The sequence below is a fragment of the Elaeis guineensis genome, chromosome 4, assembly GCF_000442705.2.
Source record: "Elaeis guineensis isolate ETL-2024a chromosome 4, EG11, whole genome shotgun sequence".
Classification (NCBI taxonomy): Eukaryota; Viridiplantae; Streptophyta; class Magnoliopsida; order Arecales; family Arecaceae; genus Elaeis; species Elaeis guineensis.
The window spans coordinates 92,230,562-92,255,804 of record NC_025996.2 but is presented as its reverse complement, the minus strand read 5'-3'; the positions used below and the strand labels follow the sequence as shown (position 1 = coordinate 92,255,804).

Here is a 25,243-nt window from a genome sequence, read left to right as displayed (position 1 = left end):
TCAGCCGGACAGCTAATTGAAATCTGTGATATTGCACAATAAAAAAAAGGCATATTTATTGATGGGATGAATGTGACGGATTGGCAATTGCCACGTGTCTGGAATCCGTGGAAGGGGGAATTTGGTAACGGCATCGGGGCCGCATGACGGTCAGTAGGTGCGTTAGCATAGTCTTCCTCCTCCCCCGCCTTTATATCGCCTGACTTTATAACTGAGAAAACGCCAAAACACCTTAAAAGGCCACCAAAAAGAAGTAAAATAATCTCTCTCTCTCTCTGCTCTAACCTCCCAACAAGGGAAGAGAGGATGGAATCTTTCGGTCTCGTGGATCTTTCTTTTAGCGGGGTGGCTCATTGATCCGCCCTCGTAGGAGCCGGAGAAGAACGCGAGAAGAGAGGAGAGGAAGGGGGGGGGGTGGGGGGTTGAAGATGTTCAAGTTGCACAGGCACAAGTCCGATCGATTGGGAGACAGGATCGAGTTCAAATTATCCAATTTCCAGGCATTCCAGGTGTTCTAATTGTTTGTGTATTTATTATCTTTTCTCCTTTTTTTTTTTTTTCGATTTGATTAGACGCTAAATCGTTAATTATGTGGATTATTTCGTCTTTTCTTGCCCTTTTGTTCTTCTTGGAACTGGGGCGGATTTATTAGAGTCAGTGGATGAATGAAGTAAATGAGTTTTGGTTTCTGGGATGCAGATTTGTGTGCCAAATTTGATCTTTTGGGTGCGGCATTAATTGCCCTTTGATCTCTCTCTTCGATATTTTTTTCCCTTTGTCAGCCACTGAAAATAGAATCTATTTTAAATAAGGGATCCTTTTGGTGAAAATGGAGGGATAGGTTTTATCTTTTCAAGAACATTCATTCTGCTGATATTCTTCTTTTGGCAATTAGAGTGATGAGTCCATTGTTTTAGGCAAGGTGGAATCTTGAATATTATCTTCTTGAAACGTGGGACTCTGCCTTTAAGCTCTCTTGACCTGAGGCAATTTGGAGAATTTGTCTATGTTATTGGCGTGGAGATTGGAGGATTTTTAAGGTTCATGCATCAATGTGGGCATGGAAGAAGCAGAATGCAGTGCAATAACGTTCTATCACAGACCCATATAACCCAACAATGTAGCATGCAACAATTTTTCTCAAATATATGCAAACAAGTGGATAATCAGTTAATGCAACTTTAGGAACCTCAGTTACATGGATGTACTTGTACGGTTGCACTGGTTTTGCTCACGTAGAATACTTGCCAGGTTTTCTCATGTGCCTCTCGCACCAAGAGCTAGATAGGAGAGAAGAGAAGAGTGCATAAGAGAGAAAAGGTAGAGGATTAGGAGTAGAGCTTATGGATGGTGGGGATTGCTTCCCTGTTATGTGAGGGTGTGAGGGAAGCGCCCCCTAGGCATTCTCCTGCTTATCTAAGGAGAGGTGTAGTCTTTCCCTTAGCATAAGCTAAGCTTACTAGCATGCTCTTCTTTGATAGGATTAGAACTTTTCCCCTTGAATTTAGGGCCAAGTAAAATTAGTGCAATTTCTTTACCATGCTCCAGGGCCTAATGTGTTGAGTCTAGGCCTACATACAATATCTAGTGTCTCCTCTAAGTGACAACATGGATTTCTGCCCTTTCAGGTATGCCAAAACACAATATAAGCTAACAGACGCCACATATGGGATGATTTATTTATTTTATGGAAGGGTTACTAGGTGTAAGATCAAGTAAGATTAATTAAGTGGACTTATAAGTCATGACATCTCTTGTGAACCAAACAGCTAAGTTTTTAGTGATATGGCGAAAAATGTCACGATAAACTACTCTAAAACAGAATCTCATGAGATACATGGCCCTACATGTGATGGTTCAACTATTTGTACTTTGCCTCTCTACCCTATCAGAAACTTGTACTAGTCTTCTGGATATAAAAAAAATTTGACATTATTTAACCCATATTTTCCAAAATAGGAGCATTTGGCTAATGAGGGTCGCTTGATGGATAAATCTTGGTGATTTAACCCATAATTAATACGCTTACTATATTAGGTTCTTATTTGATTAGACATTAAAAAGATAGATAATTTATATTTATTCTATGAAAATATGCTTTGCTGGAATATGAAAATGAATTCTGATTGAAAAGTTGATGATTGAGGGATGCCGGCATGGCATTTTTTTTCATTGTATTGAATGTTTTATTATAGAATAGTAGAGGGAAAGATGATAGATGACAATAAGTCTAATACAGCTAGAAGGGAGGATGTTATCTCATGGTTTGCTGTACTTGTAGGAAACTCTACAAAATAATAATGGCTGAAACTGAAAGTGTTGCATATTTAAAGTCTGGAAAATAACTTGCATGTGTGACAAAGAATAAATATAATATGATATGTAAAAATATCATAAATATATAAATATAAATAATATGATATAACCTAATGAGCTAGCTCTTGGTCCGAAAACAAGCGAGTTGAGCCCAGCTTGTTTAAACTCTAAGCTTGGAAAATCAGCTCAAGCTCATCTCATCTACCAAAAAAGCGAGCTATGCTTGAGCTGAAATTTGAGCCGAACATGAGCTGGCTTGTGAACAGCTTGCTCGTTTGCCAGCCCTAGGTGCTGGTGGCGATGAGATTTTTAAGATAGCAAGGGTAGACAAGAAAGCTGTTAAATGACGATTATGCATGGTACCAAATTGGATAAAATAGTCCTTTCATGATCTGCAATTTAAAAACATGGGTTATTAGCTCCAATTGTCTGCAATAAAATTCTTGCAGTATGATATAGCGAACTGATTTCATGGTATAAACTATAAAGTATTAAATGCCTTGACACAATCTCCAATAAGAATACTATCCCATTTTGAATTTAGCACATGAAAACTTCATCAAAATAAAAAAGAAGTCCTAAGTTGACCTTTTTAATAGTTATAGATATTCAATTTATATGCTCTTCTTATTATACCACATTACTTTTTCTGTTTCATGTCATATCTAAGGTTCATCCATGATCTAATTGTTCAGGTGTGTATGATCTTTTATAAAAGTTATCAATGACAATATCAATTGCTAACTATATTTAAATTGCAATACCAGAGCTACTCAGGAACATTAGCTTTTATCCTCTGAACTCAGTCGATCTTTAAGGTTGTCACATTCATTATTATCAGTGAAGATTTGAACTTATAACTAGGTTCTCGTGGCAGACATGTTTTCTATATATATACTTGATGCTGGTGTGTTTGTGTACTGTTCGAGATCTCTTATTTTTGCTGCAGGAGAATATTGTAAGTGTAGTGCATTGTCTTCATTGAAACATAGGAATCCTAGAATCACGTCATGAAACTCTTAGCTTAATCTGTCACGGAGTATACCTAAAATACTGATCATTGCTGCTTAGTATCATGAGCTTTTGTCCTCTGAACTCATTTGAACTTTGAACTTTGAACTTGCCTTCATGATTAACAGTGAAGATCTGAGACTAGATTAAATTCTCTTTAGTTTTTATGTCTTTTACATATACATTTGATGCTGGGTTTTTTAGCTTTCTACTGTTATGCATCTCTTTTCTTAGAAAGTACTGAAGGACAATGTTGTAGTAACACGCTTCATTGCATTGTTTTTATTGAAACATGTGAACATCAGTCTTTGAGCACATCATGGCAATAAATTGGCCTAGTGGAAGACATTAGCTCGATTTATCACCGGACACGTCTAAATTACTGGCTGCCCAAAAACGTTAACTTCTATTCTTCAAACTCACCAGATTTTAAAATTGCCATGTTCATGATTCTCAATTAAGATTTGGAATTGTATTTATGTTCTTCTAGCTTATAACTTTTAAAAACATATTTACTGCTTATGTGGTTATTTACTAGTGCACAATGCTCTTATCTTTGTGAATGCTGCAGGAGAATGTTGTGGTAACACTGCACTTGTCATTATTGAAACAAGAATCTAGAATCATTCTTTTAGAGCGGTTTTGCTAATAAAATTTCATTGATGAAAAACTTTGCAATTTGATTTTTTTTGTGTTATGAGCTACTTGTACTTCCATTCATTTAATTATCATATTTTAAATTCCTTATTTAGTTTTTGTTTATACAGGTTCCTAAAGGATGGGACAGGCTTTTTCTTTCTATTATCTCTCTGGGGACTGGAAAAACAATTGCCAAGTCCAGCAAAACAACAGTGCATGGGGGAACTTGTCAATGGACTGAGAGTATTTCAGAATCTATATTTGTTTCTCAAAATGGTGCATCAAAAGAACTTGAGGAATGCCAATTTAAAATTGTGGTTTCCATGGTCTGATTCTCATCCTTGACTACGAATCAAATACATATGCATATATATATATATATATATATATATATATATATATATATATATATATATATATATATACACACACATACATAAATACATATATGAATGTATATATGTGTGTTTATGTCCCTAAAAATGTGTGTGTATGTGCGTGTTTATCAAATAACCATTCAGAGCCAATTTTCATTGGCTGTACGTTGATGAAGTCACTGCTTTGTGTATGTGCGTGTTTATCAAATAACCATTCAGAGCCAATTTTCATTGGCTGTACGTTGATGAAGTCACTGCTTTGGTTGTTCTCTTGATGCAGGGATCAGCTAGAACTGGTTTTCTTGGAGAGGTTACCTTGAATCTAACAGATTATCTAAGTTCAAGAGATTCTGGGCCTCTTTCATTGCCATTGAAAAAGTGCAACTATGGCACACTTTTACAGGTGAATGTTATTCACTTCAGTCTGGTCCTCTGATTCGCATTCTGTACCTGCTCGTATGTATACTTCATTGCTGTGAGTCTATTTTGAGTTTTGACATCCCTATTCCAAAAAAGGATGCTCCTTTTTTTGTTGCAATTTCATTTAACTGATATATGTGTTTAAATTGAAAATTAATTATAAAAAAACTATTGCACATCCTGAATTATGACAAAGTTACCTTCTAATAATGGCCAAGGAGTTTGATGTGGTCTAGAAGTCAAACAAGTTGTACTAAGAAGTGGTTAAATTTCATTTTAAGTACAAAATCTCCTGAAGTTTGGAAGTAGAATGCAAATTTGTTATATAATGGAAAGTATTTATTTAAGATTGACATTTTTTTCTTAAATAATTTTAGATAGATGGTTGGTTTTGCATGCTTGATCTGCTATTCTACCGAGAAGATTTGGTGAGATGGATGAATACATGCTTGTTACATGAACTTGGGTTCATATGTTGGTTGTGGGTGTGGGTCCAAGTGTTGGAACATTATAATAAGAGATTTCTTCTTACGGGACCATGTCCAAATGTTATAGTAATGTCCATTGTTATGTTTGGGATATGGGTACTCTAGGTTAAAACAAAGTATCTGGATAACATATAATAAATGTATTCAGTGAAGTGGTGATTTTTGTTGGGAGCTACATATATATACGTGTACATCAGGGAGTGGTTATCACTAGCGATAGGAGCAAGCAATGGAATTGAGAGGAAACATGGATGGTTGCTATTTTTGATCTGATGAATGGACTCCCTCCTTCTCACATTAAACCTTGCATCAAATACAACCTAGCTCATTGTTGCCAATTTCATCATCATTGACAGATCCAAGGTTTGCTGAACCAATACTGGGCTTATACTAGCTAGTGACTAGTTCAATATGGTACCGATGCATATCATACCAAGCCGAGGTGTACTAGAAATGAAAGATCGGGTGAAGAGGAGGGAAGAGTGAGAAATCCTAATCCTAATCGTAGGAGGAGGAGAACTGAGAGAGAGAGAGAGAGAGAGAGATGGGTGTAGTGATCATTGATGACCAGAGAGGGGGAAAATCTAATCCTAACTCTAGAAGGAGAACCAGGGGACATAGACAAGATGGAAGGGAGAAAGAGGGATGGGGAGAGTGGGGAGAGGGAGAAGGAAAAGGAGGGAGAGAGAGAGAGATGGACATATTGAGGGTGAGGCATCAGTGTCAGCATCAATTGAGGACCCAAAAATGTATTGGATTGAGGGAGGCGGTGTCATTGTCGATCAAACAAGAGAAAGTCCGAACTGTCATTCGATGGAGAGAGCATCAGCATTGATCGATGTAGATTGTTGGAGATGAGAGATTGCTGGAAAGAGAGAGATCATAGAGAGAGAAAAGAATCAAGAGAGAGGGAGCACTAGAGAGAAGCCTCTTGAACCTCTCGATGGTTTAATATATATAAAAAAGAAAGAGAAAAAGGGGACTGCATTGACCAGCTGAACCATGCACATAACTAGTCAGTCTGGTTTGGTATTGCCTCATACCCCTCGGTTCAGCATGGCTTGGTGGTCCTTGGTTCACATCAACACTCTCAAATATAAGCAAATATAGCATATGAACATCTTCTATAACATACTTCTTACCACTTCCTAAGATCCCTTTGATGTTACATCTGGACAAGTGATAGTCTAGTATGTGATCTTCTAATATTCTTAAATTTAATAAATACTTAAAGCTGTTACAATTTTCGATAAATTTTTTCTGTTATATGTCCTAGTATCTTACTTTTTTCTATTGCCAATTCAGAAACTTGGATAAACATCCACCTCAAGCTAATATCTGTGTCCATACAACACTGTTTATTTCATCGCTCTATATATTCCTTTGATATGTGAAATCATCTTGATTGCTTTTCCTGGAAATGGTTTTGACTGATACTTTTTATGCATTTTTATCTGCAGCTCAGGATCCAATGTGCCACCCCAAAATCTAAATCCAGGTTTCGTACTTTTCGGTTGTGAATGGAGATTCTAGAGCCTGCATAACAACAATGATTCATATCATTGTCTGAATTGTGCAGGGATGGAAAATCTTGGAGAGAAGCATCACATCTTGAAGATCTAAATGCTAACGATGATGACATGGACAACAAATCAGATGGATCCGATAATATGTTTAATAGAAGTGTGGTATCTTCAACCAGCAATAATTTGGGCACTAATCCAGACGAACCTGGAAATAGGGTGTGATTCTCTTGCTCAAGATTATTATTGATGCTTGCTTGAAAAGAAAAAAAAAATAACCTGCATGCTTAGATTCATATGGTGAACTACATGATTGTGCAAACACTTATACATGGTTGCCTGATGTTAGATATACTGATTTTTTTTTTTCATGCACTGGTACTAATTTATGTATTTTCTAGATGCACTGCATGTGTGATGCACACGTATCAAGGGCTTCCTTTAGCGTATAATTGCATTTTTTAGCTGCCCATCTATTAATAATAATGTTTGATGTAGTTCTGAGTTTTCATAGTTGTTCCTTTTGGAGTATTCTTATACGATCAGATTACTTGGGCCAACATAAATCTGTTATTAGATCTTTGTTTGCTATCAGAGTGGAGAGCTACTATATCTGCGTGTTAGGTCCTGAATTTACTTCTAGGCATGTTGTGTGCATGTGTTGTCATAAACTTACATCCCCCTTTTCTCATATAGGTATGTCTTCCTTTATCTATCTACATTGGGTGGGTAGGACTATTCCATTTTCAACCAGGGAAAAAAAAAACTATGCAGCTGAGCAAATCCACTTAAAAAGTCCCATTTTCTGATCCATTTCTACTACTCCTCCTCTTCATCAAGTTGACATTTTTCACATCCTAACCTCCACAAGTAACAACAACAGCTACAGTGGTCAATACTAATGCCAAGCTTGTCTATATTTTTTTTTTTTCATTTTTTTCTTGTTTAGATCAATCTTCATTTTCTTCTCCTTCCTTTAATTTTTTAACATTTTTCCTCTACTTCTAACTCTTTTTCTTGTGACCATTTTTTCCCCTTTTCCCCCTAATTTTTCCTGTTTATTCTTCTTTGGTTGCGGCCTTGCGGCTTGCTGGCTACTGCTTCCTGCCCTTCTCCTCCTTTTTTCTAGGTATTGGTTTTGTTCTGTAACCTATTGGCTGCTATAATGGATGCAATGTGGTTGCTACTCTCTTTGTATGGCTTTTGATCTTTCAACTTCTAAGTATGAAAAATAGGTTCCATGATGCCCATGTCAGTAAAAAATAGCATATATATGATATATGTTCATGATCTGTTTGTGAATATGATCATGATATTTACAGTAAAACTTAGAAAGCTTTCCTCCCTGGGTATCCACCTAAGCACCTAGGCCGCCACCTAGCCTGTCTTGGGGGGGTGCCACCATTTGGCTTCATCTAGGCAGTTTGACAACCTTGCAAACATATCACCCATGGAACTCCCTGCCTTAACATCACTATCTCAACTCACCAATGGAGATAACAGTAAACAGAAAAAAAAATGCAGCAAGGAGTATAAACACCAATTCTAGAACAACTAAGACTGAGGACAAGCATGCTCTGGACAATTATTCACATTCTCGCAAAATAACAATCAAATAATGGCATGCTGATTTCTTCATGACAAGACAACAAGCACATAATTCACTGATTTCTAGCAGGCCAAGAGCATTTTACCACAATGTTTGTCCCAATATTGCATCTTGATACTACAATATGCCTCAATAAAAATCAACTCATACAATCATTGTCAGCTATCAACAGCCCTCTTCCATGGCATCATGTGATACATGTTGGGTTATGATCAATTGACAAGACACATGGGATCACACAGATCCCATGCATTATGAGGAAACCATTGAAGCACAATCAGGATCGAACTTGTTGCAACCAGCACAATCAAGATATATATCCAACAGCTATCCTTGAAATTGTGCAACCAGGAAACATCATGCCTTAACTGGGCTCTATAACATGTTATGGTATCAAAACAGCAAGTAAAAGAAGACATAAAAAGATGATGAGGGAGAAGAGAAGCGGGGAAAGGAGGAAAGAAGACAAAGAAGGCAGAGAGGAGGGATAAGAAGGAATGCTGCAGAGTACAAAATTCACCATGTGGTATCTATCTTTTATTGTAAAGGTATGCTAGTCACTAGTTAGGTCAAAGAAGAGATATATGGCCTTAACAAGTGATTGGTCAAATATTGCATAAGTTTGGGCCTTAATGGACTCCAATAAAGGACCAGTAACAACAAAATGAATAAAATAAAAGCAGCCCCATAATATAATAACAGCAGATTACTAAATAAAACTTTTTATTGATCAACATATATTGTTGGTAATTGGATGTTTTATTAATTTATACAAGTATAGCGTATTGGTATCTTGGTTTTCCTACTGAAAAAAGCTGTGCAATGTCTATACTTGTTGGAAAGAGGAGGGTATAGACAAGGTTTTAAATCTCTTGGGATGGGTTGTCCCGGTTTTTCCATGAAATGGGATGCGCTGCCGTCCCACTCCGTTCTGACACTTGGGATAGAGGATGTCCCAAGGTATCCCGACCGGGATGCTGGAATGGTAGCAGGACGCCCTGTCCCGACACATGGAATGGAACCCCGTCCCAGTGTCTCACGGGGACCTGAATCCTTGGGTATGGATGAGAAAACATGACTATAAGACTAACACATAACCCTCTGTTTTGCATGGCTATCTAAATGAACTAGCATCCCATTCCTAGCCAGTTCAGTTTGATCTGGATTTTCCAGCATGCTTTTCTTGTATAAGCACATTTGGGAACTTAAACCCTTTATGATTGGTGGAGCACATATTCCCCAATGAGCCTTAAGCCTTTGAATCCTGATTGTCTCAAGCATCTGACATCTTCAAATAAAATGGTGGGAAGTAAGGTCAACAAGGAGGTGAAATGGGGTAACGAAGGGGGGGGGGGGGGGGGGGGCGCTGTGTGGGGGGGTTGGGGGATGGAATGAGTTCTTAATAAAAAGCTAAAGATTTATTTCTCAAAGCTCAGGTTTGTGGAGGCATGCAAGCTGGTAGGGTCAGATTGGATTTTGGAATAATCAAGACCTGATGTATTTGAATTTGTTCAAACCTTTGAATCAATGCCTCATTCTCTTTTATGTGGTTTGGGTTGGATTTGGTTAAAAAAGAATTATTCTTGTGTTCTATCAGGTTTTTTGGTTAAATTGGACTGATGATACTTCAAAATAAGCATAGAGACATGTATAGGTTTCAGGACTCTATTATGTCACTAAACATATGATGTGACAACACATTTCATTTAAGATTAATAAGTGAGAAAATTTAAAGTTACCATTAACAACACAAGTAAATTAGACAACACAAAGGTTATGAATAACATAACTTTAGTCTCTTATACTTGAGGAGGGTTAGGATGGGTGGGAATATATGCTCCTAGGAATTTCATGTCGGTTCAGGTTCAGATCAGGTCCCATGTGACCTATTTACTATCCACATTTGAAGAGGGTCAAAATTTTTGATCCAAAACTCCACAGGATGATGGTTTCGATGTGATCAGGTCAATTTATGTCAGCTTCAGATATGTAGCGTATCTGTCTGCTTGCTGTAGGAATATATGTAAGCTTTGTACATTGTGGAATCTCAGGTCCGCTCTTGTAGATGGAGCTTGGATTTTAAATTTTCTAAGGGCATGTTTGCAGATTGGGCTGAAAATCATATAAGATTCATGGATTGAACTGTCCATTTAAGCATGGACCAATACCACCCAGCTCAAATCCTGCAGTTCAAAGGCTAGGATCTGGGTTGGGTTTAACATGCTCTATGAAAATGCAAGATAGATGGGCCAACAGGTCTGATTCCTACAGGATTTTCAGCCTAATTCTGTAGGAATGTCTAAACAGGCCCTAAATGATTTAATCACTCCTTCAGATGTGCTATTTTTTGGATAGACATCGGATGGTCTTGCTTGCTTTCCATGCATAGCATGTTATAGTAACTAAGCAGCCCCCTCTTGTTCAATGGGTTATGTCATTTAATTAAATGTGTAATTTATTCCTCTCAGCATGTGTTGCGTGCCTTATCTTGTTAACAGATGTTATCTGAATCCTGTGTGACTTTTTGTGTATATTGACAATGACTGGGAATATTTTTTGCATACTGAAAAGGATATGGATTTGTTTGCAGCCTGTCATTATGTTTTGATTTGGTCATGAGCTACTCTTTACTACAGGCATTGACATGTTTAGGCTTCTTTTTTTTTTTTCCTTGTGTTTATTGATGTTGCTTGTTTTCTTCAGGACAGAAGTTTCTCAGCATCAGGGTCCCATCGGAGTTCCGACTCGGGAGATAGTTGCATAGGAAAAGCAACTTTTTCTCCCAGAGACAGCTCAAATGGGGGAGTATACATGGGAAGACAAGATTCAACTGACTCTCATGTTAGTTCAACATATAGTGCAGGCCCTGGTGATGACATTTCTAAGTCAAATCAGTCATCCTTCAATTCTAGAGCCTCAGGATCCTCCTTTAATACAAACCAGTGGCAAGAGGCTGCAGCACAAACATCCACGAATGGTCTTTCTCCGTTATCAGTAAGACCCTCTGATTCTGCAAAAGATCTCCTTGAAGCTGCTGAAGAAACCATTGAGGAACTTCGTGACGAGGCTAAGATGTGGGAGAGACATTCTCGAAAGTTAAAGCTTGATATTGAGATATTAAAGAAGGAATGTTCTGACAAATCCAAACATCACGGAGAACTTGAAATGGAGCTTTCAGCTGCATACACAGAACGTGATTCCCTGAGACAAGAGGTTGAACATTTGAAATCATCATTAGATGAGTTAATGACAAAACAAACAAATACTGATACTAGCTCTGCCAAAATTGAAAGTATGATCCATGTGCAAAAGGAACTGGAAGATGAATTGAAGTTTCAGAAAGAATCCAATGCCAATCTAACACTGCAGCTCAAGAAAATGCAAGATTCAAATGTTGAGCTTGTCTCTATTCTTCAGGAATTGGAAGAGATCTCAGAAAAACAGAGATTGGAGATAGAAACCCTAACAGAACAAAATCATGTAAGTGAACTTGATGGGGATCTGATGAGTCCAGCAACGTCTGATACTGACACAGAATGGAGGAGAAGGCTATCTCTAAAAGAGGAAGAAATCATTAAGTTAGAAAAGAAGCTGTCTGATGTTCTGAATGCTCAACACGGTGAAATGGTTTCTACTGAAAGTCATTCTGACCTGATAAAGGAAATTGAAGTTTTAAAAGCTAAAGTGCAGGAGCTAGAGAAAGACTGTGCGGAACTTACAGATGAGAACCTAGAACTCATATTTAAGGTGAAGGACTTGAGCAAGGACATCAAAGAAGGGAAGGATTCTCCTGGTTCTAAGTCCCCTGAGTCTCAGGATCATAATTCACCTGACAATACTGAGTTACTTAAATCACATATACATCATCTGGAGGGGGAGCCCAAGAGGAAGGAAATGTCAACTGAAGGATATATGGTTGAGCCATCAGCAACCATGATCAATGACCTCAAGAAAAGTTGTGCTGATCTTGAGTTTGAACTACAACAATATAAGGATCAAGCATGTGATCTTGAGATAAAGCTTCAGAAAAGCCAAGCGGAAATAGAAGAAAAAAACTTAGAGTTAACCGAGCTCCAACAAAAACTTGAAAACTTCCAACATGCTGACTTGGGGAGTTTTGACGTAGTTACTGAAAGAAGAGAAACGGAATCATGGAGCACATCAGAAATGCCAAGATTATTTTCTGAAATGAATAATCAACTTCATATTGCTCTCTCTCATGTAAGGGACCTATGCTGTGATGGTAACTCTGTTGCAAATAGAGAGTATGATAGTGATTCTGATTTTAAGGTTCCTATCACCACAGATACAATTACTGTAAAGGAGCAGGCAGGGGTTTTGACAAATAAGTTACTTGAGTTGAATGCGCTATTAAGCGGCTGCAAGTCTGTGTTTCAACATGCAGACATAATGGTTGAGAAGGGTGGTGTTGATGGAACTGAAGTAAAAGAGCAGAAAAATAACAGTTTGTTAGAACAAGAAATTGAAAACCTGAAGGCAGAAATGCAATCCAGAAGCAAGAGCATTAGTGAAGAGTTAGAGGAAAGCAACTCTAAGATAGAGGAGTTCAAGGCTGGAATGTTGTTAAAAGAACAGGAAATTGATATTCTGAAACATTCCAAAAGGGAACTAGAAGATCTGATTTCTAATCTTCAAAAAGATAAAAGTCAATTAGAAGAAGATTTGGCAATTGCACATAGAGAAAACAGTATAACCTCTAAATCCTTGGAAGATGTGCATCATGATCTTTTGGAGCTTACTAGCACCATTGATTCTCATATGTCTGCTAATAAGATACTAGAAAGGAAGTCAATTGAACTTGAAAGTTGCAAAAATGAACTAGAGTTGAATATATCTGAGATGGAACAAGAGAACGTACAATTATCAGAACGTATATCTGGCCTAGAAGCTCAATTAAGACATTTAACAAATGAAAAGGAGTCAAAAAGACTTGAACTAGAAGATTCAAGGTCTCTTATAATGGATCTTAAGGATGAAATTGAAAAAAAGCAAGCTGAAATGGAAACACAAAAAGTGGAACTGAAACAAAAACTACAAGAATCACAAATACGGTTGTTAGATGCACAAGAGGAAGCAGAGGTTTTAAGGAGATCACATTCAAAATTACAATCTACAGTTGAGAGTCTTATTGAGGAGTGCAACTCTCTGCAGAAGTTAACTGAAGACTTAAGGAGACAAAAACTAGGGTTGCACGAACGCATTACCCATCTGGAGATTGAATTGGATGAATCACAAACAAAGAGTTCTGATTTTTGTAAAAGAGTTGAGTTCTTGGAGGTAAAACTTTCTTCCCTGCAAAAGGATATTGCTTCAAAAGAGACATCACTGCTGTCAGAACTTGAAAGTATTTTCCAAGAGCACAAGGAACATGCAGAGGGCTTAAGACAGGCACATATCATGTTAAATAAGATTCAATCAGAAAAGACAGTTGAAGTAGAGAATCTTGAGAGAGAGATTGCACACCTCACTGCACAGGCGTCCTCAACTCATGATGAACAAGAAAGAGCGGCATTAGATGCAGTACACGAAGTCTCCAGCCTGCGATCAAATAAAGCTAAACTGGAATGTAGTCTTCAGGAGGTCAACGAGAAGGTTAAGCTCTATGAGACGGAGCTACAAACACTGCGACAGGAGTCTAAAAATAAGGTGCAAGGGTTAGTTGATCTGCTTAATGCTTCGAAACAGAGTGAGGAAATGTTGATGACCGACATCAAGCATACGAAGAGACTAATGGAGGATGTCAAGTCTAGTGAAGAGAAATTCAAAAGAATGGCAAATGAACTGGAATTAAAGCTTAAAGCTTCTGACTATGAAAAACAACAAACAATGGAAGAGATTTCCAGATTAAAGGTTCAGCTGCAAAAAATATCTCATCTTCAGGATGAAATCTTGGTTTTTAAAAGTTCTCTGGATGAGGCAAAATTTGAAAAGGGAAAAGTTGAAGAGTTGCTGCAGTCAGTAACTGAAGAATGTGAAGAATTGAAAACAGAGAAAGTTTCATTAAAGGAGAAAGTGGCAAATATGCAGAAGGCCTTTTATGATGGCGAAGATGACAGACGCAGTAGAATTGCCTTAGAAGAAAAGCTTCTGAGACTGGAAAGTGATCTGACTGCTAAAGAAGCATCATATGCTTATGAAGCAGAGTTGAAGAATGAACTTAATCGGATCAGGAGAACAAACAGCGAGTATCAAAGAAAAATACAATCACTTGAGCAGGAAAAAGATGAGTTAATGAGGGAAGCTCAACTAATCGAGAGGGAAGTGATGACAAAAAGTGATCAATGTCGGGATGGCAGAATTTCAAGTGAGGTATGCCATCTGAATGCAGATCTGAAATTTCTTACTTTCATCCAAAAGTTCAATTTTTCTAAGAGCTTTTCTTATGTAATTTTCTGTTCCTAATTCTTCAAGTATAAATGAGCTTTTCATATGTATGCTGACCAAACAGTCTGACATTTATTACAGAGTGCGATAGAGAGGCATACTAGTGAACACCATGAAATGGAGAGGCAAGCACAAAATTCTCAAAATCGTGACAAGCATTTCCATGCTGGTGAAGAAAAGATATTGGTACAAGTTCTATTCCATTCTTTATGGATAAAAATGCACATTGTCAAAAGTATTTAGAGTGCAAATGCATCCATATTTTTATGTGTCATATGCTAGTTTTGAACAAATATTTTTCTCAGGATCTAATATTGACCAATGTAGAAATTCAGGAAAACCATATAGGCCTTATAGCTGAATGAAATCAAACTACTGTTGGATATTAGTATTTATAGTTGTAGATGTATTATGAATGTTCCTACCTGAGTTCCTTAACAACTTTATGGCATGCAACAAATTAGATTTGTATGTCTGTTTAAAAATATTTTGATCTTTGTTAAAGAAGTGGAAATTTAGGCAATTCATGGATCTATCTGGAAATATCTTCACTGATTTCTTTGATAGTTTTCTTTCTTGTTGATTTAGGAATATCACAACTTTGTAATTGTTTGTAGTTATCCAATAATTGTTAGCTCTTAGATGAAGTTAATGTTAATGAGAAAAATCATCATATCCAACAAGCGAGGGGACAACTATATGTCTATATTATGTTTTTTTTTGGTTAAAAAAAAAAAAGAGGAAAGAGAAAATCTCTACTGGTGTTTAAAACATCAACATGAACTAAATAATTAAGAACTAAAGCAAAGAATGTTTTTGTAAATTGCCCCTTATATTTATTTACATATAGAGACACCCCTTTTTATTTACAAATCAAGCTATTTCATGTATTTCTGCATGCAATATAAGGAGTCAACTATCTGCTAACAGAGAAGGAAAAGCTGTTATTATGGGTGTCTGGATGGAGTTTTATGACAAAAATACCTTCCATACATTAAAATTAGCTCAGTTCCCTTCTTCGCCCTTTCTCATCGTTGCAAAAGCCAGTGGACAAGATGAAGAAAATGAAGATGGGTTTGAGGGCATTGGTGGAGTAGGTAGTAGAAAGAACACGATGGAGTAGGTAGCAACAAGGATGCATTGGACACAGAGTGGAGGCCATTGAGGCCTACCTAGCTGATGGAGAGGGTGCTGCGGATGGGGAACCAGGTAAGGGAGAAATGGAGGGTGGCAATCAATATGAGTGGAGTAGAGAACATGCTTGCAAATGCAAGAAATGGCAGGGACAAAGTGGAGGAGGTGGGAAATGGATTTGAGGTAGCCAAGGTTGGTGAGGTGGGGTTTGTGGTGAGGGTGAGGGAAGGAGAGCGAGATATAGGAGAGGAAGTCAAACTTGGCATCGATGAGATGGAGAAGAGGAAAGCTAAAGGGGAGGGCTTGGAGGGAGTAAGGGAGTGGAGGAGGTGGTTGTAGAGGGTAAAATAGCAAGTGAGAGTTTGCTGAACACCATCATTGCTAACATCCTCCACCTCCACCTCGATGACCCCGCCACCCTTTACGAACCCTCCTTCCTCAACATACACCCCCACTCCACCCTCCACTTTTCCCGCTACTTCACCTCCTTCCTCTCCAACCAATCCCTACTTACAGCAACTCCCGCTTCTCCATCTCGTCTCAACCTTATCGTCCACTTAGCAGTCATTATCACCACTGCTAGCTACTCTTGACGCCCTTTTAACCTCCACCTCTCTGTCCTTCACCTCCTCTACACCCTCTACTTCTCTGATGCATCCTCATCGCCACTGATGCTCTTCAAATACACAGCTTGATCTTGTTAGCGATCCATAGCCATTTGAAAGTTGTCACCATGAAGGCCTTCAAGTGAGGGTTCTTGATGGAGGAGGCATCACTGCAATCAAAACAAAAAAGATGGTGCAGAAATTGCAACAAAGAGAGAGGAAATTAGGGAGGTTTTCAACCTCACAGTTAACCTGAGGGCTATCCTATCATTTGCCAACTATAGTTGCTTTAACCGTAGGCTACCCAATAGAAAAGTTTAAACTGAAAATTTAAACTGAAAAGTCAGAATTCCTGATTTAATATTTTGTGTTATCAAAGAAAATATTTTTCTTAAAACACTTTTGGGAGGATTTTGTAATAAGTGATGCTTTTTTTTTACCTTGAACTATTATTCATATCCAAATTTTCTTTCATGATAGATATTTAAGGCTTCTTTGCAGATGGATTTTAGTATTCATAAAATCCAACAATTTTAGAGTCTATGAGCATTCTAATTCCTTCCTACTTGCTTTCTCATCTCAATCAACTTGCCTCCTGTTGGAGTTACTCTTGGATATATTAAAACAATATCCAAACGGATATCCAAACAGCTTCCTATGGTATAATGAACATCACTGTGCCCTCATTCAAATTCATGATGAGTCCAAAATGACTTTCCAACCAATCATTACAATTTGTGTATCTTATTGTAAGCTAGACCAAGTGTCAAGTGATCTGGATATTTTTCACCATCATTTAAAATATACAATTTGCCTCTTCATTGAAAATGTTCATCTTGTGACAACTTGTTTTGATAATGTTGGATAATGCAAATCAGGATAAGGGGTGTGAATTCTTGAATTGGAAGGCCTACTAGGTAATTTATCATTAGTAATAACTAAGATATGCCTTGAATGTATGATAACCATCCCCCTCATTTAATATCAAAGCAACTATATTTTGTTTAAGTTGACGGCTAGGGATGACAAAAAGGATTAGCCATCTACTGAAAATCTATCTTAATCCTACTCTCATCTTGGCTTTGTTAACCATACGAAATAAATCAACATCAAAATACAAGGATCTGAAGCTCATGTATACAAGCCCAGACCAGTTGACTAACATAAGTGGGGCCTAGACCAGTCCGGGTTAGTATTGGGCAATATAAATTACGAAGCCTTTTAAACTTTTTTTTGTGATGTTTTCCACCATTTGAAAGTGGAAACAATTTGGAGGCACGCAAACTAATAACAAACAGATAGATTAGTAAATACGAACTCATGTACATGCAATATCTTAAGAAAATGGAAAAAGAAGACAGTTTCTTACATGATATTCATGTAAATTAGGAATTATTCCCTATTTGAGTTTAATAAAATAACTCAAAATTACAAATCTCTTAAGCATAAAGAGTTGTTTCTCAGCTTCAGTTCAAATTCCAAATTTTTATGCTTGGGCTTTTAAATGCTAAGATATTTCTCAAATCTTAAAGGCTGACAATTTTTTTTGTCTAAATTGTGTTAAAACTAAAATTTCAAATCTTAAAGGCTCACAACTTTTCTTGTCTAAATTGTGTTAAAATGAAAATTTAAGTTTTGGCCAAAACCAGTCCATTTTGGCCAAAACAGTTTGGTTTTGGCTGAGATCGACCGAAATTTTAACCTGAAGTTTTGGGTTTTAATTAATTTCAGCAGTTTGGTCAATTGCAGTCAAACTGACAGGTTTGGTCCAGTTATTTTCTGCAACTTTGCCTAATTTTTGCCAAAATTGACTGACTTGCCATGCATGCCTTTTTAAGTTTTATTTTGATTTTTACAGCTATATTGGGGTCACGTCTTCATTTTAAGTAGACAGGCTATATAACTGGTCTTGAATAGAATTTTATTCAAAAGAGGTGATAGATAATAAATTTAACTCTTGAGGGGCTGAAGCCTCTAAAAAGACCCTTAATACAATACTTTATGATGAACAAAAATACATGCATTTGACTAAATAGCCACTTAACCACAAAAATATTTAGCAAGCCCAAATTCAATATATTTATGAGTTTACTCAAATATAAATATATAATATAATAGATTTTTGAACAACTAATGTTCAAGAAGCAAATTAGACATACATAAGCATATATATTTCACCTAAATGCAAAATTGACCTCATCATAAAATTGCAAAAACTACAAAATTAAGGACCTATGTAACACAAAATAGTCTAAAATTTTGGTAAATCATATTCCTTTGTTTCTTTTTTTCTTTACCTTTTTTTTTTTGAATTTTCTTATTTTTCACCGAATCTTTGAAACTTAGAGCGAAATTTCAAAATTGCTGAAAACATCCAAGACCTGCTCAAAATCAAAATTGAATTCTGAGTTTTCAGACCTTGGCTAAAACCGAAATTCCAGTAAGAAAATATTATATGTTAGTCTCCAAAGCATCTTGGCTGAAAGGACATGAGAAGACAGTTAACAATTCAACTTAAATATTCATATTCAAGTGTCATACACATGCACACAATGCAATGTATATTCCTCTATCTACATGATGGGATATTACACATCTACAAGCCTGCGAGGCACTTGACGTGGCATTGAGGTGAGACTAGATTTCTATTTTACAAACAGGGTCATTGTTGTCCAATAATATCTGTGTTCATTGATCTAACCAATGCTAATAATAGAGTCTTTCATCCTCCATGCATGATAATCTTTAATATAATTCATTAAATTATTGATTTTCCAGTAATCTAGTTACATTTTCTATTGTTCACATGCATGGACATAGTTTATCAATATAGTTTCAATTACAAGTTATGAAATTATATAGCAAATTAGAAATTAGGAAAAAAAATCAGCATACATTGAGTAGGATGACTAGGGCATAATAAGTATAATTATTGTGTTTATGCAAAAGCATATATCTACATCAAATGATTTGGAAATAAAATAAATGACCAAAATGTAAGACCTTTGCTGTAACAACCCAAGGCCTCACTATAAAAGGTCCCATAAAGATATTGATTTGGGTCCTTCCACCTGCTTTAGTACCTTAGACCTCTCCAATGCACACCCATTGTCAAACTAAAAACTCACCTGCATGTGTTCTCAAATTCACATTTTTCATATGTTAAACAATGCACTAATGGAAGTGAGATTTGAACTAGGTTTTTTCGACTAGGTGGTTTGATGGACTAAGCACCATAATTGCTTTCAAATTATATGAAACAAAATCAAGGAGGATGGCTTCTACCTATTCGTATGTCAAGGGAATTGCCAAGTGTTGAACTATTATTGAAAAATCCAATTCCACTCACTTATCCCTGGTTGAGGTAAGAGAAATAGGGGATTTTTTGGGACTCCTTTAGGAAATCATACAAAGAATAGGTTAACATGGAGTATATGGATTAGCTTGCCTCTAGCTCTCCTTATGCCCAAATAAATTACACCAACATGCAAGGTGTAGTATAGTTTATTCTGGGTTAACTGGAAAAGATAAAAAAGCTCTATTGACTTATTGCTTTACCCTCAGAATGAATGGCTGCTTTTCGAGCATTTGGCTGGTGGTTGGACCAAAGAGGTCTCATTTTACCCACAAACAAACAGTCTTAGTGTCTCATGTTGGATTTTGGCAATATTTAAAAAGCATTCTGGGACTTCACATGCAAAACTAGTATGATGGAACCTTTACATCAAATAGTTGAGATGATCAAAGGTGATGTGGATGGAGATGATGAAATCATCGTGTTTAGTTACACCATGGTGATCCTATATGGTGGTGATTTCAAATCACCCTCATTCCTCAGATCACCCCCGAACCTAGTGATGGGATTCTATCCTCGAGGTCGAAATTCAAGATCATCTCCAGATAGTGATCTTGGGCTAAAATATATGGACAAAAATATCCCTCAGTCTATCCAAAAAAATCGGTATATCAATATACCGTTAATATATTATATCAATATTATATATATGATATTATATTATGTGTGATATTATATATTATATTTAGGATATATATTACATTATAATATATGGTTAATCATATTATTGTCATATTATGATTCAATGATAATAAATTAAAATAAAAATATCTTATTATAAATTATATTTATATAATAAAAAAATTAATATATTACTTCTATTTGCATTATTTTTCTAATCAAAAAATATTTGTATTAGTAAATAATATATTATAAGTATAAATAAAAATATTAATTCTATAATAACAATTAATATATTTTTATAGAATCTATTAATTATTAATATATTAATAAATATAAAAATATTTTATTTATAATATATTGTATATGGTTAATAAATATATTTTTATGGAATATATTATGGATAATTTTGGTATTATATAATTGATGATCTTGGATTCCTATAGAATACCAAACAAGTTACTTGTGGGTATTTAAGGATCTTTAATCACTAGATCATAGCCTAACAAATGCAGTGGTCTTAAATCATTGGTGATTAGATCACCACAGGATTCGAATTAGTGGTGATGTTAGATCACCTCGGTGATCCCATTTGGATCACCAAACGCTACTTAAAAGATCTAGCGATGAAAGAGGATACAAACATCTTCTTCATCAATAGATTAATGAAGTGGTGTTATAATCTTCGTAGTACTATCAATATAGATGTATGACAAATACCCAAAAAGAATAGCTTGCAAATCACATGTAATTCATTAGTCTATGCATACTGGCAAATATGACTGCAACATGATAATCTTTCTCATTTTGGCTCTTTTTCTATCTTACTCTTGGACACACACAAAATCTGTAGGACTTTGTTTCCTGTGTTGAAGTTAGCTGGCACTACGCCAATGTTCCATTACAGATGATATTTTATATTCTTCTAGTACTCTAGGACACTAGCATCATATAGCATCCAAATTTGCGAGTAAGCATTTAGTTGCCATGCCTTTATGTTTCAGTTTCAAATCCATGTACTAATAGATTTTATTCTTCTACAAGTGATGGATTTAATTTCATAGCTTTGTTATTTATATATTTCGAGCTTGACCCGAGGGTATCCTTAAATGGCAAAAGTTCTAATGTAACTCACTCAAGGATATCATATATCACAAATGCTTAATTTCTTTTTCATGGCTTATATTCAACTATTTTGATTGTAATATTCATTCATGCCTTCGGTAATGAATATTGAATAAGATTCCATCTGCTACTTCTTTCTTCAACTTCAGTGCCTTTTTGGGTTTCCAGATTGTTGTCCAATGAACATGTAAAATTTGTATTATAAACTAACTATCTCAAAGAGCAATGGTAGGAAAACATCTGCTTCTTTTTTATTGTCTTAATGTTATTTGATGTCTTTCAGATTTAAATAATTATGTTTTTGGCTTTTTTTCTTGGGTGCTTTAGGGGGAAAATGAGCTTCAGGATCATACAGAAATGCCACAAGTCAGCAAAGAAGTGGACCTTGAATCGAAAGTCCACTTACTTGAACATAAGCTTGCTGAAGCTTTGGAAACAAATAACATGTATAAAGTGCAACTTCAGAGGTAATAGGATTCATATTTATATTTGTTTATGTTCCATAGCCTTGTTAAGAAAATTTGTTTTCATTAAGACCTTTTATATCAATTAACATAAATTATATAATTGACCATAGATTTTAGAAATAAACCATATAGGAAACTCAGGGAAAAATGTAAGTCTCAATTAGCTATTATTAATTATATGCCAAATTGTCGTTCCCTTTTAGACAATTGCAATAGAATACATTGTAGCATGGCAGCTAACTATAGGACAGGTCTCACAACGTTTGCCATTTCATATCATGGTAATCTTAACTTTTGCATGAATCAACCTCCAAGTCCCATTAGAATTAAGGTAGCTTGTTCTCCAAACGAATGCCTTATGGAAAATAAACATTTGTGCTGCTCGTGATCTATCAACAAAATGCCTTGCAAACAGAAAATATGCACAAAACTAGCAACATCACTCAACATTCTTACTGATTGAGAAGTCAATCGTGCATGCAAAAAGGGTCATTGAATTTCTTGCTTGCAAAAATGAATATTGAAATGTGAAATGCGAAATTTATTTAGAGAATGATGAGCTTTGGGAAGGTTTCCGTGCCTCTTGTTGTGACACTTTAGGTAAAGAGTCAGGGTAGATCCCTTTATTCACCTTCCAGTTTTCAGCTTATGATGGTCTTCTAGTGAAAAGACAAGTTCTAGGCAATTTCATAGGATAATTTAATGAAAGGATGCTGAAATAAACAAAAGTTCTGGATGCTATTAGTCTTGATTACTAATCATAGCAAGCTGCCATATGATGAAATCCTTGTCCAGCTTTTTCCATTGAGATTCACCACATATAAAACATGAGGCAACATGTGACATTCTTTAAACATAACACATACTAGTGAGAAGTTGACATTGCTAGCTTTAAGGTTTTGTGCTTATTCTGTTACTAGTTCAGGATGCACTTGCAATTCCTGCTTAGATTGTGCTGCTTCACTTTCCTTACCCTGGGATTTATGAAAAAGGATAGGGAAGATTTTGGAGTCTAGACCTGTGGATCACATGTTTTTGAGTCAGCATTCATAGGATTTGCAACGAACAGTATATGTAGTTTTTAGCCATTTTTGAACAGCTCTAACAATTGCTTTGCTCCAAATCATAAGGACAACAAGATACGCACATGGTATTCCTGAAGAATGTCATTTGAATACTTAGTCGTTGATGTTTGAAAAATCTTTATATGATTTATCAACTTTTCCACCTTAATGATGATATCTACACATGTAGGCGTTGTTTGTTACCCTATCATTAGAACTGGAGGTCTCTAGGCAGTTTTCTCCACAATTAACAGCACGAGGTATCAAATTTGATAAGAGTAAGGCCCATTTACCCATTACTTTTCCTATGTCATATTTTTTTTGTAGATTTATTGATGAGGAGGGAAAAAATCAAACTGAAGTTCTTAACAAAACTACAAGCAATAATGACACAAAGATCAGTGACAATGACAAGATAACATCCTTAGAGGCAGAGTTAAAGGATATGCAAGAACGATACCTCCAAATGAGCCTCCAGTATGCTGAGGTGGAGGCTCAGCGTGAAGAACTAGTTATGAAGCTCAAATCTATGAAAAAGGAGAAGAGGTGGTTCTCCTGAACTGGAAGGCCTCACCAGGTCACTTTTCCTTCCACAAGGACACGTAGTTTTCTTTCTTTCACTTGTATAAATTTATTGCTATGTCATTCATAACCTTGGTCAATTACCATTTTTTCGGTAATGTCTTGTATGAAAATTTTATATAATGTAAGCAAGCATCATGGTGTCTAACTTATGATGGCATTGAGGAATTAGAGAAGTATATAGCTTATCCACCGAGTTTATCACATTTCTGAATCGAGTCCATAAGAGACTGTATATATGGATTAACCTCCTTATCTAGTAGGACTGTTCGTTGGAAATATATATGGAGATCAGAATGCCTGGTTGGTTCTCACGGATCTTATATAAGGCCTTCTTGTTGCAAAACTTTTAGATTTTGCAGAGATGCATGACTGAAACCAGAGTAATTCTTCCAAGGCCTATCCAACAAGTTGGAATCTGAGCGGTAAATAAGGCTTTTGAAAGCTCGGTAACTTCGGGGCTCCACATATTCATCGGTAAGCAAAGGTGGCTTTTGGTTTGCCTAACACGCATGCAACAGTTGGTGGTAAGAGTAAGCTTTCTGGAGTAAATAAGTGGAAGGAGATATGTAATTAGGAAGAGGACACAAATCTGGAGGTTGCGTGCAGTCATTATTGACATACTTCAATTACAGGACTCTCGGCTCTACACATGTCTCGCTGTGTTTGTCTATTTTGTGCTTACCTGTTGCTTTTAAAAAAGGGGTACGCTTCGTGCTGGATTAAATGGACTCAGAGCGGTTTACTGGTTCTCTTTATTAACTATCAACTGTGGATTTGGGAGCTCTACACCTTCTTCTCCTGGCGACGCAGATGTATTTGGAGTTTCTTAGTCTCAATATCTACCATGTAGCTGTGTTGGACAGCTGCTTGAAACAGCTGTATCATATGCAATTCCTCATGATAAACTTAGCATTCATAAAGCCTATACGTCCAATTACTTCATCTTTCACTTCAGCTGCAACTGGATCTCATGTTCTCAGCATCCTGGAGGGCTATCAGGTTGCCACTCATCCTAGAGTTCCTTCAGCTTCTATTTGTTTTATGCATGATATTCCCTTTGACAGCAGGCTTTTGGGCCTTCTTGCATTGTGTTTTACAGATATTTGCTTTACTGTTTCAAATCTCCAGCTTTTATGTATGTTTCCATAACAAGGTTCCTACAGGAAGTCTCGGGACCATCTTATACTTGATGTTTGCTGCACTCTGGCCCATGGATGATTATGCATCATTCTTCTTGCTTCTTTCAAGAACATCATCTAAGCTTGATACTCTCTATAAGCAGCATCCTATATTTTAACAGGGCTCAATCTGACTACTGGCATTCTTCTTCACAGTGCTGTTCCCATCTGCAACGCATTACTGTATCATCTCTTGCTTGCTTAATGCCATGTGACCCGTGTTTTTGTAATTCTGCTGAACCTTCTATCACTTTCACTGCTGGTGTCTCTCTAGTGTTACTCCTATCCATCTCTTCCTGCTTCTGTTTCTATGCACGAAGT

The 25,243-nt window shown here is 36.4% G+C and overlaps 1 protein-coding gene across 4 annotated transcripts; it reads left to right on the top strand.

Annotated features, from left to right (window-relative positions):
• Positions 1 to 241: 241 nt before the first annotated feature.
• LOC105042917 (uncharacterized) lies at positions 242 to 25,243 on the top strand. Of its 4 annotated transcripts, none has more exons than XR_012141011.1 (10): positions 242 to 509; positions 4,095 to 4,292; positions 4,624 to 4,746; positions 6,712 to 6,749; positions 6,831 to 6,993; positions 11,087 to 14,713; positions 14,870 to 14,974; positions 21,956 to 22,095; positions 24,095 to 24,743; positions 24,844 to 25,243. XR_012141011.1 is itself a non-coding variant. In XM_073256713.1 (9 exons), exons 1-9 carry the CDS (start codon positions 429 to 431, stop codon positions 24,111 to 24,113), a joined length of 4,494 nt encoding a protein of 1,497 aa, XP_073112814.1. In that variant the 5' UTR covers positions 242 to 428; the 3' UTR covers positions 24,114 to 25,243. The 4 variants fall into 4 exon arrangements, 2 of the variants coding, with proteins under 2 accessions (XP_073112814.1, XP_010918589.2); XR_012141012.1 differs by having other exon boundaries at positions 24,908 to 25,242; XM_073256713.1 differs by having other exon boundaries at positions 24,095 to 25,243.

What these genes read in the sequence shown, in the direction of transcription:
- LOC105042917 (XM_010920287.4), top strand. Translation starts at nt 429, where the DNA reads ATGTTCAAGTTGCACAGGCACAAGTCCGATCGATTGGGAGACAGGATC. An exon ending in ATGGCAGAATTTCAAGTGAG is followed by an intron (nt 14,714 to 14,869) that starts GTATGCCATCTG and finishes CATTTATTACAG; the next exon opens with AGTGCGATAGAGAGGCATAC. An exon ending in CTGGTGAAGAAAAGATATTG is followed by an intron (nt 14,975 to 21,955) that starts GTACAAGTTCTA and finishes TGGGTGCTTTAG; the next exon opens with GGGGAAAATGAGCTTCAGGA.